The sequence below is a fragment of the Equus quagga genome, chromosome 3 (genome assembly GCF_021613505.1).
Source record: "Equus quagga isolate Etosha38 chromosome 3, UCLA_HA_Equagga_1.0, whole genome shotgun sequence".
In the NCBI taxonomy this organism is placed as follows: Eukaryota; Metazoa; Chordata; class Mammalia; order Perissodactyla; family Equidae; genus Equus; species Equus quagga.
This window is the reverse complement of record NC_060269.1, coordinates 143,776,652-143,796,495: the sequence shown is the minus strand read 5'-3', so window position 1 is coordinate 143,796,495 and position 19,844 is coordinate 143,776,652. Positions and strand designations below refer to the sequence as shown.

The 19,844-nt window shown below is 33.3% G+C and overlaps 1 protein-coding gene across 1 annotated transcript in view; it reads right to left on the bottom strand.

Annotated features, from left to right (window-relative positions):
- Positions 1-298: 298 nt before the first annotated feature.
- FBXL5 (F-box and leucine rich repeat protein 5) overlaps positions 299-19,844 on the bottom strand; it is a 42,675-nt gene continuing 23,129 nt past the window's right edge. Inside the window, exons 10-11 of the mRNA XM_046656463.1 lie at positions 7,751-7,899; positions 299-1,084 (exon numbers count right to left, since the gene is read on the bottom strand). Coding sequence (XP_046512419.1) covers positions 1,008-1,084; positions 7,751-7,899 — 226 coding nt within the window. The 3' untranslated portion in view covers positions 299-1,007. The remainder of the gene's footprint in view (positions 1,085-7,750; positions 7,900-19,844) is intronic.

The window sequence follows — 19,844 nt, the reverse complement described above, 5'->3', positions numbered from 1 at the left end:
CATAAATTATACATGGCATTACATAAAACTGACTCACTATGTGCCTTTCTGAATGGTAGGTCTTCACTCTCTTTTCACACCTCAGTAAAGATAAGCTTAGAAATTCAAATTTTGACTCTTGTAGAATTAATTTCAAAAGACAATTCAGCTCAACAAAATTAGGTATCTGTCTAAAACTGTTTATTTGTCAGGGTCATGATTTCATGGGAGTTCAAAAGACCAAATATTTAGTCCTATTTTACACTAAAGTAAACCTGCATTGAGATTTATAATAAAAGCAAAACACAAAATTACCTGGTAAAGTCCTGAAAGCAGATTTTATTTATACATTTCTTCAAATCATTATGGAATTTTTAAAAATCCCTCCCAAATTTGACAGTTTAGTGAGTGACAGGAACCCGGGGTCTTTGAAGAAAGCAAGTACAAATATATTGGTGCTTTGCTCGCTCACTGAGCTAACACCAAGAAGCCAATTTATTCTATAATCTTAAAGAATTTTAAATGTATGTTTGAATTGGCCCTCTGAGAACTGTTCAAATAAAGGAAACATTACAGAAAAGAGATTTGTTTCCAAAATGTGCAGTCTTTGAAAATAAAACTTCAGAAATGTATGTTTGAAAAGATGTGCAAAGCTTAGTACAGTGTTTAGATATAAAGAGAACCAATAATCCCCACTGACTTTAAAACTCAAAATAATCTAAAAAATACTTTAAATGGCATGGCATTAAGTAACATTCTTTTCAAAGCATTCAATTTAAGAGAAATCTGATGAAACTGTTCTCACCCTTATGAAAAGACCTAATCTCTTTCTAAAATAAAAATGAGTTGCAAGAGAAACAACACTGTACAATTCACTGGTAAATTAAGATTTCTGAGGCTGTAAGAAATGGGGCCAAAACAAGTCACTCTCAAAAAGAGACGGTTAACACAGAACATGTGCTATAAGTAAAGTGCATGAAAGGAAGCCTGCTCAGCTAAATGAAGTGGACAAAGGTCAGAAGTCAAGGTCATTCGCCAGAGCGGCAGCAGGCTCGAAAACCACACTGCAAATTCTGGCATCCGCTGGCAGTATCAGCATGAGGACCTGTATAAAAACAGAAAAGTGTGAAAGAAGGAATTTCTTAGAGATCACATAAAAATAGTCTTGCTTATGAAAGAGCTAAAACATTGATTTTTTTTTTTACTAGCAGTACATTTATAACACAGAAGTAAAATCTCATGAGTGTATAAAAAATTATTCAGACACAAAAATTGCCAGTAGCAGCTTGACTTAACTAATATATCCTTCATGATCCAAAAGCTAAATGAAAGAAGGAAAAGAAATAATTTCTTGGCAACAATCTTACAAAATAAAACTCTTAAGAATAGATGGAGATCACCCACAGAAGCAAGACTGCCACGCTAATTTAACAACAGATTTCTTATACTCTAAACATCCTTCCTAAAAATATAATTAAGTAACAAGAGCCCTACCTGTAACAGATCAGCTAAAGAATCCAGTATTGAGCAATTATAATAAACATTATATTCAAACTTAAAAAAAATAAACTATATAGACATAGACTTAACATGTTCATCACAGTTTTATTTAACATCTGTAGTCAAAATAAATCATACGGTAGGGTTAGGTGAAATTATGTTCCAGAATTAAGTATATAATGAGTGATTAACTAAATAAACATATCTAAGACATAATAAAAATTGTGATTCAATTACAAAGAGTGATAAAACTTTGAGGAATAACTGAAATTTTATCCCAGTCACATTATGCTACCCAGCACTAGATAAAAGATCCATTAGGGAACGTAGCTGAGAATCAGAAAATGTCAAAGAAGAGATATCATGGCACATATTCAAATGTTAAGTACTCTGAATAAATCACAGTTTTCATAAAGGCAGGCAAATGTGGAAAAGGACGTTTTAACCATACGGAAGCCTTTCAGTATGTCCGCACCATGAACAAATAAAGAGCAGTTAATTAGTTCTGTACTCATCAATTAGAACCAAAATACTTGGAATTGTGCTATGTAAGGATCATACAAAAAGTACAGGAAATGTAACTTTATTAAAGACTATGCCAAATGGGTTATAACTGAAAAATTATAGTACTCTCAGATTGATATCTAATTTAACTCAGGAACATATTTTAAATTAGCTTTGTTTTGTTTTTTAAAGTAGCAGTTCATTGCAAAAGAAGGCAACTACGCTAATACCAACATAACAAAATAACTACTTGCAACTGAACATACAGAACACTCTTATTTCCTGGAATTTAACTTTTCCTTGTATTCCCAAAATGGCATATACAAAATACAAAGGGCAAATTTCTTAAGATATACAATCAGTGAAGTATAATGTTTATATATTTCACAATGGAAATGATAATGTATCTTTAAGTAAGAAACTAATGAACTTTACAAGCATATATGGAACTGCAATAGCTTATGATTCATTTCATTTCAAATTGTTATGTTTGCCTTTAAACTGATGTGATGCGTGGCATATAGGGAGCGGGTATGGAAATGGGCAATGGTATGTGAAGGAAAATTGGCCACATATATAACTGCTGATGTCAATGATACATGAAGATTTATAATACTGCTCTATGTTTATACGTTTAAAATTTTCCATAATAAAAAGTTGAAAATTATTTTAAATATAAAATTGAATTACAAGCCAATTTTTTATTTATTCAAAATCAGAATCTGTTCTATTTTTACAGTGAAAAGTTGAATGTGTCATATATTTAAAATTCACAAAGTAGCACTTTTGTTAAGATCATTTTCCCTTAAAATAAGACACAAGGTTAATCATGTTAACCAAAGTCAAAATAAAATTTCTTAGTACATATTATCAGATATTTATTAAAAATGCCCTAATTAGGAATCCTATGGTTTGAAACTCTTCTCCTACTGTCAACTTTTGACCAGGTTTTCCCTTTGAATACATTTTCAGCTTTTGCTGTATGCACCACCCAACCCTCCACATCACCCCTTCTTAGCTTGTCTTTCCTCACCCCTTACACACTGGTTACTGCTTTGCCTGCCAATCACCTAGTGCCTTTCTTCAAACACCCAAACCCCTGCCTCACTACCATTGCCCTGTCCCTGCAACAGGGACTGTGATGAAATGCTTGAACTAGCAGTTTTTGCAAAAAAGTATCTAATTATCATTTTCTCAGTATGTAATTCCACTCCAAATTTTTTAAAAGGAAGAATTAAGACAAAAGAGACATGGAGACTTGTGTCTGTGTGTGTGTGTGTGTGTGTGTGTGTGTGTGTGTGTGTGTGTGTGTGCATGTGAGGAAGATTGGTCCTGAGCTAACACCTATTGCCAATCTTCCACTTTTTGCTTGAGGAAGAGTGGCCCTGGGCTAACATCTGTGCCCATCTTCCTCTATTTTGTATGCGGGTCACCACCACAGCATGGCTTGATGAGTGGTATAGGTCTGCACCCAAGATCCAAACCTGCAAACCTGGGCTGCCGAAGTAGAGCACATCAAACCTTAACCACTACACCGCCTGGCCAGTCCCAAGACATGGAAACTTTTATACCATTTTCCAAACTAAAACTCCCTAAAATACTTCAAAATGTCTATATTCCTATTTTTAAAAAGGACATAAAGGTAAGGAGGAAACTTTATACTTAATTCAACAGTGGCCTAGGAAAAAACCATAAGTAATGGCTGAAAGCAATGAAAGTGAAGTATGCTGCCGGTTAAAGGGAGAAAATAAAAGGGAGCCTCAAAAGAGCCAACGTGATCAAGAAAACTATTCTAGAGATTCTCATTGTTCCAAATGCCACAAAGCTTTTCACCATCCTCCACAAAAGACAGGAGTCCACCATCCTTAGTCTCCACCCTGGTCACTTGGGTCACTCTCTGCTCTCAAAGTCTAAGAGACAGTGATAGGGATAAGAGGAAGAAAAATGTAGGAATAAAATATGTGCCCTCTGTTAGTAGAAAGTAACCCAATCCTGCTGTCAGCACCTCTTTATTCATCACAAAACAAAGTTCTTGCTCACATGATATAAAATATGCCCCCCCAAGCATGCTGTAGAATATCTGAGTTTCAACAGGATCCTAAGTGTATAGTGTAAAGAGAGGGAGTAATATATCAGTGTTTTCAAATCTGAAAGTAGGATCTATCTACAGAAGTCCGTGGGTACTTAAACAATAACTGTAATACTAAACATCTCAAAACTAAAGTCCCATCATAAGGTCGAGGACAGAGCAGATGTCTGATCCTAATAATCTATGAAAGTGATGTCATCATGAAGAGATTTTATTCTGTTGAAAGTGTGGTCAAAGCAAAAGTGAAGAACACCACTGTTTTTAACTTAGGTCAGTCTCTTATTGTAGAAACAGGGAAGAATAGCAATTTCCAAAGCATGGAAATCATAAGCAGTGTTAACAGTAAAACCCTTCAGCATCACAGAAGGATTGTTCAGAAAAGGGAATAAATGGACAACAGAAAACGTGAGGCAGCATTAGAAAGAAACATGACTAAGATAAGTTATGTTGCCAAGTATCTCAAGTAGAAGCTGTGCTTCCATAGACGCTGACAATTCAAAAGGTAGTTCCCTTTAAACATGTGACTTATCAACAAATGTCTATCTCGATACAGGATAGAAAACTCAAATGCTTATAATGTATGAGGGCTAAGTTACATTAAATAATAATAAAGAAAACAGGAAATTAAAACTTGCATAATCATTAAATAAAATCTTTAAATACATGGTAAAGAATAAATTTTGTAAGAAAGCATCTTTTAAATATTAGATAAAAGAGCTATAATATTAGCAATAGTTATTTTCCAAAATTTTTATTATTGAATAATTTCTTTTTCCTGGATTTTAAGCATATTATGCTGTATATCTGCACACTTACCTTCACTTACCTTTAATTCCTCTTTAACTTAAATTAGAAACATAAGAGAGCAAATCATCTGAGACTGTGTCACCTCCAGAGCTATGAGCTAATCTATCTTAATTCATAAATTATACATATATTGAAACACAAATCAGTACAGAATTTTTATTTGCTATCATTGTTCAAATGTTCTTCAGAGCTCTAAAACTATGCAATTCCATGTAACACTTCTTAAATGACAAAGAATTTTTTAAATGGTATGGCTAAGAAGCCTTCCTTTATATTTAAATCTTAACTTTATCAATCAAACAACAAATTTAAATGTCATGAAGAATTATTCAGAAGAATCAAAAGTGGCATTTGCTATCAGTGCTTAGTACAGTGTCTTGTTCACAGTAGATACTGTTTGAATACCTGATTACTAACCTATCTTCTCCAAAATATCTGCCAGTGCTTAGGAAATGGATCATTCTGCTTTACTTATCACTTATTATTTAGTTAATAAATATTATTTATCAGCATTGATTTCTTTTAGTTGGTAACCTGGTAGTTAATTATGTAAACTTTCTTTTGACAAAATACATTTTTAGTTAAACGTTACTCTCAAATATTTCAAATAATTTTCACCTAAATATGCCCCCTTTTATTCTAAGACCATGTATAAAACATATTAACTACTTTCAGAAATAATAAAAAGGGGCACCCTTATCAGTCACAAAATATTTACTGTACAAGTTGAGTTGTAGTGAAAGATACTGGATCAATCGTATCATCTTGAAAAACTGGATACAAGGCAATTTTATTCTAACACTTTCTAGGTTGCCCATATGTCCTTCTAAGGAAAAGATTATATTAGAGCACTGCTAAGAGCAACTGGCTGGAACTCTGGAACACAATTTAATATGACAAGTCACCCTATAAACTTTAAATGATTTCCATTTCCCCCAAATCATGCTTTAAGAAGCTGTAAAAGGAGACTTAATATTGGATTATACAAGCACTGTCAATTTCCTTTCAAATCTTTCAAAGTCAGACATCTTCATTAAAATTCATTTATTGAAAATTTTACCACTCATTTATCAAAAAAAAACTTACGTTCAAAACAAAAGAAATGTAGCAGCTCCTTTGGAACATTTTAATATTTATATATTCAAAACCAGTTAAGATGAAAGAAATTTTGACATCCTAACAAAGTGCAAAAGATTTTAAGTATTTCACTTTATCCCATTATCTAAATTATTTCAAGAAGTTTAAAAAATTACACACAAAAAACAAGTAGGCAGATCATAAAAATTAACTGAAACCCAGTCTCCCCCACACCATAACATCTACACACCCAAAAGGAAATATAATAAATCAGGTTGTGAGATTTATTTCCACAAGCATAACCTTTGCTGACATCAACGTGGACCACTCAAGGCAACATACAAATAAGATGTTTTTCTTATTAAAAAATAGCTTACTGATTACTTTTCATAACACATCCTATAAGCCTTACGAACTACAACACTGAACCTACAATGACATAACTATATATGAAAAAACAAAAAAACAAAATCTCCCTTCTCAAACTCACTGAATCCACAAAAGAAGTGCTTCATTGCAGCAATCATACTTTGCTTTTGTATATTTAGCCAATTGCAACTAAAATGACATTCATTTTCACCATTCTTTGATTACACGGTGAAGACAACAGAGAGCAAACAAATGCTCCAACTTAGTGTTGCTATTTCAAGAACAGTGGGGGTCATCTTCCGCACCTCATCTTCTGCACCAACGTGATTCCAGAAGTAAGAGAGTTGTGATCTTCTGTCTATTCATATATATTTTAAGGAAAATCTAGTCTCCCAGAAATAGCAGATTGGCTAACTTCTCTGCCTACTAGTATGTCATTAAAGAGACCATTCCTCTAGTCTTCCTGACTCCTGTCAATTGTTCAGCCTAAGAGAAATTCAGCTGATCTTCCTGACATCTGAAGATGAACTGGGCTCTCAATGACAACAGTATGGTGTAAAAAGACAGATGCATAGCAGAATCTTAACCATATAAATATTCTTCCAATTATAAATACAAAAGGTTGATCTGCTTACTAATAATTGAGGAACAGCTTTTTAGGCTTGTGGGAACTTCAGTCCCTACCAGTGACTATCAAATGCCCAAAAGGACATTGAATGTACTTTGAAAAAGCATGTTCAACAGGCGCTTTGCAGGGTACGGATAAGTTTAAAAAAAAAACACATCAAGAGATGTTTATCTGACGATTGTTAAAAGTAGGTTCAGGAATCATCTCAAAAATACTATAGGAATTTTAGTCATGTCTAAAGTATCTCAGCCTCTTCCTCAATATCACACATACCCACCTCCTCAATCTTCCATGAGATTTATTTAGTACCAGACCCAAAATCTCAGGGGAGTCCACATTACCAAAGTCCTCCTTTTTCTACTGCATTTTATAAAGTTGTTCTATAAGAAAACTGAGGTTATCATCCCTAAGAAATTGGTGTATCTAAAACATCAATACCTCAAAATTGTTAATGAGTGCTACATGACTCTAGAAGAATTTCCCAAAATTTATGATAATTTTAGTATTCCCACAACAACTTGCCATTCCAAATGATTAAACCATTATGTATCTCAAAAATTTGGCAGAACGGATATTTGAAATATCTATCTGCAAAAAAACCCTTTCTTTTACAGAAGGTAATTAATGAAAATATGTGATTTTTTAAATGTTATCAAATGTAAAGGACTAAATCTGAAAGTAAAAAAGTTTGCCAATTAGGGATCTGGAAAACTAAATAGAAACCCTAAGAATTACCAGAACTGTTAAAACTTTTTAAATCGATTCCTTAAAACTATCTCATTGTCGAAAGGCATTACCGTTAATGTTGTCACAGTAGTAAAAGTATTCATCATTTAGAGAAGGACATGCTGAAACCAAATCCTGCAGACCTGCGCCAGTTACAGTAAGACAACCAGAGAGATTAAGGTGCTCCAAATAAGGCAGCCCTCCTCCCAGAGTCAAAACCCTGTAAGAGAAGCAATTCAACAATTAGAATATATTAATTTATGAAAATTTATGCATTCCTATGGCCCACTGGACCATTATTAATAGACTTTTTAATTCAGTAATGAGAAAATTTAAGAATTTCTATAAAACATGATAACAAACCTCATCCTTAGGCAGAAATACATTTAACCGAGAAAAACTTCCTACATTTTTCCTAAAGACATTCAATAAACAAGTCTATGAAATTTTTCTTTATAAGAACATTACAGTAACTCAGTTCTTAGAGGAATGAAATACTGAATCCTGGAATTGTAATCTTCATTCTCCTACTAGATAGGAGATAATAAAAATTAAAATTTTTATTATTAAAATAATTAAAAATTATCAAGAAAATTACTGACCAGTTTGGCAGTTCCTCAGAGAGTTAGAGAGTTAGCATATGACCCAACAATTCCTCTCCTAGGAGTATACCCAAGAGACTTGAAAACATTTGTTCACACAAAAACTTACAAATGAATGTCCATAGCAGCATTATCCATAATAGCCAAAAAGTGAAAACAACCCAAATGTCCATTAATTAATGAATGGATAAACAAATATCATGTAGCCATAAAGCACTCATATAGGCTACTTCATGGAAAAACCTTGAAAACATTACGCTAAGTGAAAAACCCAGACACAAAAGGCCACATATTGTATGATTCCATCTATATGAAATGTCCATGATAGGCAGAATAGGCACAGAGACAGAAAGTAGATTAGTGGCTGCCAACGGAAAAGGAGAATAAGGAGTGACTGCTAGTAAGTACAGGGTTTCTTTTTGGTATGATGAAAACGTTTCTGAATTAGATAGTGGTGATAGTTGCCAAGCTTGTACATATACTAAAACCACTGATTTGTACACTTTAAAAAGAAGAATTTAAAGGTATGTGAATTACATTTCAATAAAAATGGAAACCTAATGGCATACTCTGTAAGAATGAAAACAACATTTATATAAATAGGATAAAATGAGAAGTCAGCTAAAATGACAATGGCAGAGCTGAAAAATATCAAGAACAAAATTGAGAATGTCAATTTTCTGTACAATGATGTTTAAAGCAGTATTACAAGAGCAAAAATAGAGAAAACTGAAAGTCTGTCTTGAAAGGGATATCAAGAAATTAACAATCCAATAAATTTACTAAAAACAACATGATTGAGGCTTGGCCCGGTGGCGCAGTGGTTAAATTCACATGTTCCACTTCGGCAGCCCAGGGTTCACCAGTTCAGATCCTGGGTGCAGACCTATGCACCACTTGTCAACCCATGCTGTAGTAGGCGTCCCACATATAAAGTAGAGGAAGATGGGCATGGAGGTTAGCTCAGAGCCAGTATTCCTCAGCAAAAAAGAGGAGGATTGGGCAGCAGATGTTAGCTCAAGGCTAATCTTCCTCAAAAAAAAATTAACTAATTTTTTAAAAAATAACGATTATACAGGTACATGGAAATTAGGAAATAAAGTTAAGCAAAAGTATATAAACTATTAATTGAGGTTAGAAAAAACTATGGAACTATTTACATATTCAATGAGAGATACTGAATGGCAAAGATTAGGAAGGTACATTTTAAAGTTCTATAACTGCATGTTTAAAAGAGGAAACTGATCTATTAAAAACAGCTTATCAAGACCCCAAACACCATGAGAGATTTAAATGCATACTTCCCCTTACATTTTCACTGAAAAGAACTGATTTTTTTTTTTTTTAATCATACATTTCCCTGATCCATCCTTACAGACTTTAAATTAATGGCAGTGGCAGTTTGGAACCTCAATGGCATGACTGGGCCACAACAGTTAAAGAATGCAGTCTTGAAAGGAACACAATACAGAGTTTAAAGTTTACTCATTCTCTTTTTCCTATAAATAGTTCATAATAAAAAATAAAACAGCTTTTAAAAAGTGATCTAGCAGATCTCAGAAAGTATCTCAATGCAGAGACTGCTTCATATTCTAAAACTTAAAAATTTTCAGCACATTGTAGACAGATTGCATGGAATATAAACCTTATATCACAAGTAGAGTTAGGTAAACCATTTGTGTAGTCACTGGCCTCACTGAGCTTAGTGGGCAAGCAAACAAGTGAAAAGTAAATAAGTAATTATAATACCATATGATGAATGCTCTCCTGGGAACATACAGAGGCCTTGTAGGGGTCTGAAAAGGTTTCCCATAAGAAGTGACACAAACTGTGATAGAAACAAACAGAAGTTAGCCAATAAATGTATGTTACAGACAGAGAGAGCAAATACAAATGTCTAAAGACAAGAGAGATACGGTATCTTGGAGGAAGAGAAAATAGCTGAGTATAGTTAGAGAAAGGGTGGCTGTGTGTGTGTGCGTGTGTGTGTGTTACGTTTATCTGTTTGTTGTCTTTTCTGATAGAGGCAAGGATATGACGAAGTAAAAAGTAAGAGATTTAAGGAAGGTAACAAGATATAAACTACAGAGGTAAGCAAGGGCCAAGAATTTGGACTTTAACCAAAGGACAGCAGGACTCATTGAAAGGTTTAGATAGAAAAATAACAAGAAGTAATAAGAAGTCTTTTCTAGAAAGATCATTCTAGTCTACTTTCATCACCAATGCCCAAGTATATCAGGCACAGGCCTAAAAGTAAAATCCAAGATGAATAAAATACAGGTTCTGCTCTCAACTAGGGAAAAAAACTTTAAACAAAGTATTGACAATGCATGCAATAACAAAAATATATATTATAGAAATGTATACAAGTTATGGACATAGTACAGACCAGGGAGTGATTCAACAGCAGCAATCTTTAAAGGAATAGAACAAAATCCAGAGTTCAACAATGTATAACTGACATTATCTGTAACCCAATCAAAAGCTACTAGACATTCAGGGGCCGGTCCAGTGGTGTAGGGGTTAAGTTCTCACGTTCCACTTTGGCGGCCTGGGGTTTGCCAGTTCCGATCCCTGGCACGGATCTACACACCGCTTATCAAGCCATGCTGTAGCAGGCATCCCACATACAAAACAGAGGAAGATGGGCATGAATGTCAGTTCAGGGCCAATTTTCCTCAGCAAAAACAGGAGGATAGGTGGCAGATGTTAGCTCAGGGCCAATCTTCCTCAAAAAACAAAAAGCTACTAGACATTCAAAAAATCAGGAAAAAAAATAAAATCAGTAGAAACAAACCAATATATGATAAAGATGATAGAATTAGTAGACAATGAATTTAAAACTGCTTTTGTGTTTTAAATATGCTCAAGGATTTAAAAGAAAATATGAAGATAAGAGAAACAAAAAAACATAAATTTTAATATTTTTTCTATGTGTCTTTATACACTTATGTATATTATTATATATTTATAAATATGTGTGTGTGTGTGTGTGTGTGTGTATATATATATATATGGGGGAAGCACAAGCACCCCAGATGGAACGTCTAGAGTTGAAAACTGCAATATCTGAAATAAAAAAACACACTGAAAGAGATTAGCAGTGATGAGACATTGTAGAAATGTTAGTGAACCTGAAGACACAATTAGCCAAAATGAAGCATCAAGAGAAAACTGAATAAAAACAATAAGAAAAAAAGGCCTTGGTGTTACGGGTTAGATTGTGTCCCCTCCACCAAAAAGACATATTGAAGTCCTAACGCCTAGTATCTACAAATGTGACTTTAGATAGAAAGAGAGTCTTTGCAGATTTAATCATGTTAAGATCAGGTCATTAGCATGGGTGGTGTCCTTATAAGAAGAGGGAAATCTGGATACACACAAAAACACAGAGAATGCCATGTGAAGATACATAGACACAAAAGAAATATGAACATGCAATGATGAAGGCTGAGATTGGAGTTATGTAATCTAGGTAACAACTAAGAAAATAACCTGAAAAAATACAAAGAATGGAGAAAAATGAGGAATCAAATGATACACTACAAAAAGAAAAGAATGAAAAGAAGAGAAAGTGATAGAGAAAACAAGGAACAAAAACATAAGATTTAAGGGAAAAAAAGCTAAACACCATAAGTAAATCCTTCCTTATCAGTAATTACTTTAAATGTAAATTAAATCAAATGATCATCTCAAGAGATGCAGAGAAAGCATTCTACAAGATTCAGCACCCATTTATGACAATAACTCTGAATAAAATGGGAATCCTGGGGAAAACACAACAAAGCTGAAGGCATCAATCACATGCTCTGATTTCAAAGTATTCTACAAAACTAGTAATCAAAACAGCATGGTACTAGCAGAAAAAGACACACAGATCAATGGAACAGAACTGAGAGCCTAGAAATAAACCCACATATTTAACAGCTAATTTTCAACAAAGAAGCTAAGAACATACAATGGAGAAAGGAAAGCCTCTTGAATAAACAGTGTTAGAAAAAACAAACAGACACATGCAAAAGAATGAAGTATATCACAATCTTACACCATACACAAAAATTAACTCAAAGTGGATTAAACACTTGAATGTGAGACTTCAAACCATAAAACTCCTAGAAGAAAACAGAGGCAGTACTCTCTTTGATATCAGTCTTAGTAATTATCTTTTTTAATATGCCTCCTCAAGCAAGGGAAACAAAAGAAAAAATAAACAAATGGGATTATATCAAGCTAAAAAGCTCCTGCATAGCAAAAGAAACCATCAACAAAACAAAAAGAGAATTGGGAAAAGATATTTGTAAATCATGTATCCAATAAGGGGCTGACATCCAAAATATATAAAGAACTCATACAACTCATCAACAAAAAAAAACAATTAAAAAATGGGCAGAGGATCTGAATAGACATTTTTTCAAAGAAGATATACAGATGGCCAATAGGGACATGAAAAGATGTTCAGCATCACTAATTATTAGGGAAATGCACATCAAAACCACCATGAGAGATCACCTCATGCCTGTCAGAATGGCTATTATTAAAAAGACAAAAAGTTACTAAATTTTATTAAAATTACTACTATTATTAAAAAGACAAAAAATAAGTGTTGGAGAGGATGTGGAGAAAAGGAAACCCTCATACACTGCTGGAGGGAATGTAAACAGGTGCAGCTACCACGGAAAACAGTATGGAAATTCCTCAAAAAGTTAAAAACAGAACTATCATATGATCCAGCTATTCCACTTCTGGGTATTTATCCAAAGAACATGAAAACACTAATTCAAAAAGATATATGCACCCCTATGTTCACTAAAGCATTATTCACAACAGCCAACACTTGGAAACAACCTAAGCACCCATCAATGGATGAATGGATAAAGACATGGTACATACACACACACACACACACACACACACACACACACACACAATGGAATACTACTCAGCCATAAAAAAGATGAAATTTTGTCATTTGCAACACCATGGGTGGACCTTGAGGGTATTATGCTAAGCAAAATATTTCAGATGGAGAAAGCCAAAATGATTTCACTCATGTGGGAAATAAAACAACAAAAAACAAGCACATAGATACACAGACTAGACTGGTGGCTACTGAGGTAACGAGGATGGTGGGAGGGTGAAAGGGGTAAAGGGGCTCATTTGTACAGTAATGGACGGCAACTAGACTTTTTGGCGGTAGTCTATACAGAAGCTGAAATATAACAATGTACACATGAAATTTTATATAATGTTATAAACCAATGTTACCTCAATAAAAAAAAAATTTTTAAGGTAAATTGACTAAATTCTTCTATTAAAAGGCAGAGATTAGCATACTAGATTTAAAAAATGGCTCATCTATACACCATCTATAAAAGACCTCACTTTAGATGCAAAGACATAAAGAGGTTAAAAGTAAAAGGATGAGAAAAGATACTCCATGCAAAAAGTAAACAAAAGAGAGCCAGAGTGACTACACTATTGTCAAACAAAAGAGACTTCAAATCAAAAAAAGGTTACAAGAGACAAAGGATAATATATATTGTAAAAGGTTCACTCCACCAAGACGACAAAACAATTATAAACATATACACACCTAACAACACAGCCCCAAATATATGAAACAAAAATTGACAGAATTGAAGGGAAAAACAAACTTCAACAAAAATTGTTGGAGAATTCACTATGCCATTTTCAATAATAGATAGGTCATGGACCGAAGATCAATAGGGAAATAGAAAACTTGAACAATGGTATAAAGAAATGAGACCTAAGAGACACATACAGAACACTCTACCTGACAACAGCAGAATACATGCATTCTTCTCACATGCACATGGAACACTCTCCAAAATAGACATTGTTATGCCACAAAACAAGTCCTAATAAATTTTAAAAAGACTGAACTCATAAAAGTATATTTTCTGATCACAATGGAATGAAATTATAAATCAGTACCAGAAAAAAACCCTGGAAATCCATTACTATGTGGAAGTTAAACAATACACTCTTAAACAACCAATGAGTCAAGAAGAAATCACAAAGGAAACTGATATGAATGAAAACAAAAACCCAACATACCAAAGCTGGGATGCAACAAAAGGAGGGCCAAGAGTGAAATCTACAGTTGTAAATACAACATTAAAAAAGAAGATCTTAAATCAATAAAATAACTAAACATCTTAAAGAATTAGAACAAGAAGAGCAAACTAAACTCAAAGCACAAGGAAAGAAAGAATAAAGACTAGAGCAGAGATTTTAAAAAACAGAGAATACAAAAACAATAGAGAAAAATCAACAAAACCAAAAGTTGATTCTTTGAAAAGATCAACAAAATTGACTTTTAGTTCCACTGACTAAGAAAAAAAAGACAGAAGACAAATTAAAAGTCAGAAATGAAAGTTGGGACATTACTAACAATTTTACAGGAATACAAAGGATTATAAGATAGTACTATGACAATGGTATGCCAAACTAATTGTATAACCTGGATGAAATGGACAAATTTCCCAGGAACACAAAAAGTACCAAAACTCACTCAAGAAGAAATGGAAAATCTGAATAGATCTTTAACAAGTAAGGGGATTGAATTAGTAATCAAAAACCTCCCAACTAAGAAGCCAAAGTCAGATGGCCTCACTGGTGAATTCTTCTAGACATTTAAAGAAAAATTAATAACAATCCATCTCAAACTCTTCCAAAATACTGAAGAGGAGGAAGACTCATTCATGAGTCTAGTATTACCCTGATCCCAAAGCCAGACAAAGGCACAACAAGAAAACTACAGGCCAAATAGCGCTTATAAATATAAATGCAAAAACGCTCAACAAAAATTAGCAAATTGAATTCAGAAGATTAGAAGGATTATACACAATGATCAAGATCAAGTGGGTTTTATCCCAGGAATGCAAGGCTGATTCAACATATGAAAATCAACTTAATACACCACACTAATAGAATGAAGGAAAAAAACACATGATCATCTCAATTGATGCAGAAAAAGCATTTGACAAAATCAAACACCCTTACATGATAAGAACAGGAAACCAGGAATAAAAAAGAACTTCCTCAACATGATAAAGGGCACATATGGAAAACCCACAGCTAACATAATCAGTGGTGAAAGACAGTTTCTCCCCTAAAATAAGGAACAAGATAAGGATGCCTACTATAGACACTGCTATTTAACATAGCACTGGAAGTTCTAGCCAGAGCAACTAGACTGAAAAATAAGTAGTATCCAAATCAGAAAGAAAGAAAGAATATTATCTTTGATTTTACAGGACATGATCTTACATGTACAAAACTAAAGAATTCACCAAAAAAACTGTTAGAGCTAATAAACAAATTCAGCAAAGCAGCAAGATACAAAGCCAACATGTAAAAATCAATTTTATTTCTATATACTAGCAATGAACAATCTGAAAAGGAAATTAAGAAAACAATTCCATTTACAATAACATCAAAAACACTAAAATACTTAAGAATAAATTTAACCAACAAAGAAAAAGACTTGTACATAGAAAACTACAAAACATGGCAGAAAGAAATTAAAGAAGAAATTAAAACAGGGACTCAAACAAACACTTGCATGCCAAAGTTCACAGCAGCATTTTCACAACAGCTATAAAAGTAGAAACAACCCAAGTGTCCATCAATGACAACATCAATGATAAATAGTTAAACAAAATGTGGTGTATAAATACAGTAGATTATTCAACTATAAAACTAAATGAAGTTCTGATACATGCTACAACATGGATGGACCCTTGAAAATACTACGCTAAGTGAAATAAGCAAGACATAAAAGGAGAAGTGTTGTATGATTCTACTTACTTGAAATATCTATGATATATAAATGACCCAAATACACAGAGACAGAAAGTAAAATAGAAACTACCAGAGGCTGGGAGGGATGGGAGGATAAGGAGTTTTTGCTTGATGGTTACAGTTTCTGTTTCGAGTGATGAAAAAGGTTTGTACGTGGATAGTGGTGAAAGTTACACAATACAGTGAATGTACTTAATCCTGCTGAATTGTACATTCAAGAATGTTTAAAATGGTAACAGTTACGGTATGTATATTTTACTATTAATTTTTTAAAAATGCATACAAATATTAAATAAATGAGGTACTAGCCAACAGTAGAGATAAAATAGATACTAAAAAGTATTTAATAAATCCATAAAAAGTCAGGAAAAGACAAAACATGAAGAAAGAAAAGATGAAACAAGCGGAAAACAAACAGCAAAATAATAGTCATAAATCTAATCACATCAATATTATATTAAATGTGAATGGCCTAAACAGGTCAATTAAATGACAGAGAATGTTTGAGTGGATAAAAAAAAAAGTAAAACCTAACAATATATGCTATCTGCAACAGATTAAAAGAGTAGTTGCCTTGGGTTCAAAGAGAGAATCAGTGGTGTGTACCAAAACAATAATGGCAATGTGAGGGGGCCAAAGAAGGTTGAGAATTTAGGTAAGAGTCTATTTTTAATCAACAATAGACAATATTTATTTCATTCCAATGAAAACCTGAAAATGTTGCATTAAGACTACACACATGACACTATATCTGTTCCCTATGGCTTCAATCTAGTATAAAATCTTGATTTTCAAGCTATATTTTTATACTCAATCCTCTTTTAACAAGCTGGTCATAACCAACTTGCCAAAACTCATGCTACCCATCCCTGAATAAATAATAATGACTAATGCAGAAGGATATGCTGAACCTTCCCAATTAGCACTTCTGTTCCCATAAACTGAGTTTTATGTATGCATGAGTTATATTTGTTCTCAACCCTATTGACAGTTGTACTTATTATTTTAACTGGTTAACTGAAAAACTTTTTAAACTAACATAATAAATGCAAAAAGTTGTTTCTAAAAATTAAATTTGTATTTTCTATTTCCTTGAGTGCACACAAAATGCACTCTCTAACTTCATGCCAATCTCTACTCAAAAAATGTTTCCTTCAAAGCTTTTTCTACCCCTCAAATATGATGGAACATTCTTTGTATTCTCTATCCCGTAACCTAATTTTACTTCAGAACATTCAGTCTGATACTATATGTTTATTGTCTATTTCTGCTATAAGATTATAAACTCTATGAAAGCAGGAATCTATCTTACATACTCTGGATCCCTAGTAATTAGAACAGGGCAAGTCATACAGGAGATGCTCAATAAATATCTAAATGATTGAGAAAGATTCCTTCAAGATAACATAATTAAAAAGAGACCATTTGCACTCAGATTGCAGACTTTTTCGATTAGCTACCAGTCCAAATAATATCAGATAAGTTAGTTCCTGTGTGTCCCCCATCCACAAAACGAATTCTTCCCTAAATTCAAACTCAAACTATTTTTTTAAGGATATCTCATATGCAAACTCCTCACCACTACTTGTGAAAACCATAAGGAAGACATGTAACTTTTCACTCCCAACAGAATCAAATTATCCATTTAGTTACTTCCAAAGTTAACAGTATCAGAATTTAATAAGCCAAAATTATACTTTGAAATAACAACCGAAAAATCACCTTCGTGTTTTTCTTCAAATTTTACTTAGGAAATTAACTCTCTGCCCTGGAGGGAAGTGGGGACGGAAACTCTTTGGTATTTAAATAAAGCCTTAAAATTCTAATTTTAGATGAAGTATCCCCCTTGTAGCATTTTCCAAACCTTACACAGGAAGTTTCTAAACCCTTTTTCACTAAAAGCAAATAGAAGACACTTCTTAATTAGATTCATCAAAATTTTGACTCCCCTTGAAATCAATTTTTAATTATATAGAACTTTTAATAAGTTCTGGCTTATTTAAAAATATCCTGACAAAACTAAGAAAGACAGGGAAATTGTCACCCAATCGGACATCACTGCAGCTCTGAAATATTACCAAGAGTTATATGTGCTACTTCATTCTTTGAACAAACAATAAAACTGGTCGTGTTGAAAATGCAACTGGATAAGCTACAAATAAGTTTTAATAAGGTATAATGGTAATGAAAAAGATAATGGTACTGGAAAGTGAATTATTAGGTTTTAAACTGAACCAAAACTTTCTTTTACTTTAGAACCAAATTACATTCAAAAACAACTAAAACTGTATCAGGTAAGAATAAATATATAAAAATATAATAAAATTTTAAAAAGGAATAAAACTCAGAATATGAGTGTCCTTTGCTTTCTATTGTTTTAACTATAATACATGCACCTGAATTTGAATAAAAGAAAATTAATGAAATGATGCACAGCAGCTAAACCACAGTAATAGTAGTTACCTTAGGGGAAAAGGGCTTTAGTTACTGTACATGACTTTTGAAAGATTTCTGTAATAATCTTGTATTAAGTATTTTTTATAATGGTAGGGAGTATTAGGTTCTGTGCTGGATGAATTTTTCATTATAATGTATCTGACACCCATTACTAAACAGATCTCGTAATATTCAAATCTATTACAGGACAAAAGAGAAAACATGTAATCAATTTCCAAAGGCTCATATCAAAGATAATCAAACGATTACTGCACAGCAGCTACCACTTGTTGAAAACCTACTGTGTCATCTATTCACCCTATGTAAGCCTCAGGTTAAGTCTTTTCTCCAACATTGTGCATAGAAACCCTCATGTGGGTTCTATAAAACATATAGTAGAATCTGGCTGTTAAGAAGATCTACCTCTCTGGGCTAATAAATGTTTCACTTCCACCCTTCCTTTGCTCTAGGAAAAAAGAGAACAATTTAATCTGCTAAAGATCATGCTTACGGAAAAAGAGAAAGTAAAATGTAGAACTCCTCCCGCGTATTCTCTTTATGACTTAAGAAGGCAATACAAGATAAGTAGATCACCGTTAAAGATCAAAAATTCTAAACTCTGGCTACTCAATTCCAATACTGCTCAGCAGTGCTTTGCCCTTTGTAAAAGTTAAAGGCTGTGTAACGGCACTAAATTAGTTCTACAGACATTCTACGTTTTCCAAGATCCCCAATATAAAACCATAACTCATTTTAAGCCAAAAAAAGAAAAAAGAATTCTAAGTATGAAAGAATAAAAAGAAATATAATTCTGTACCCCTTAAAGATTTTCTTAAACCAAATTCTTCTAGTATTAATGCCAATAAATTAGGATAGAATTATTTTCTTTCCAAAAGCCTTTACAAAGATTCCTTTAGGCTAACTTTCCTGTAGATTTAAATTAGGACTTTATTTATCAAAGTTTTCATTGCAAATAACATTTTAGGAAATCACTGAACCACGTGGGGTACCTTTGAAATATATACACTTTTTCTTTTTTAAAGGACTCAGCTTCTTAAAGAAAGAACAATGTAGAGGGCTACTCAAAAAATACTAATTTGGGGGGCTGGTCCCACAGCATAGTGGTTAAGTCCAGCACATTCCACTTTGGCAGCCCAGTGTTCATGGGTTCGGATTCCCAGTGCAGACCTACACCACTCATCAAGCCACGTTGTGGCAGCGACCCACATACAAAATAGAGGAAGACTGGCACAGATGTAAGCTCAGGGCCAATCTTCCTCAAGCAAAAAACAAAAAAGAG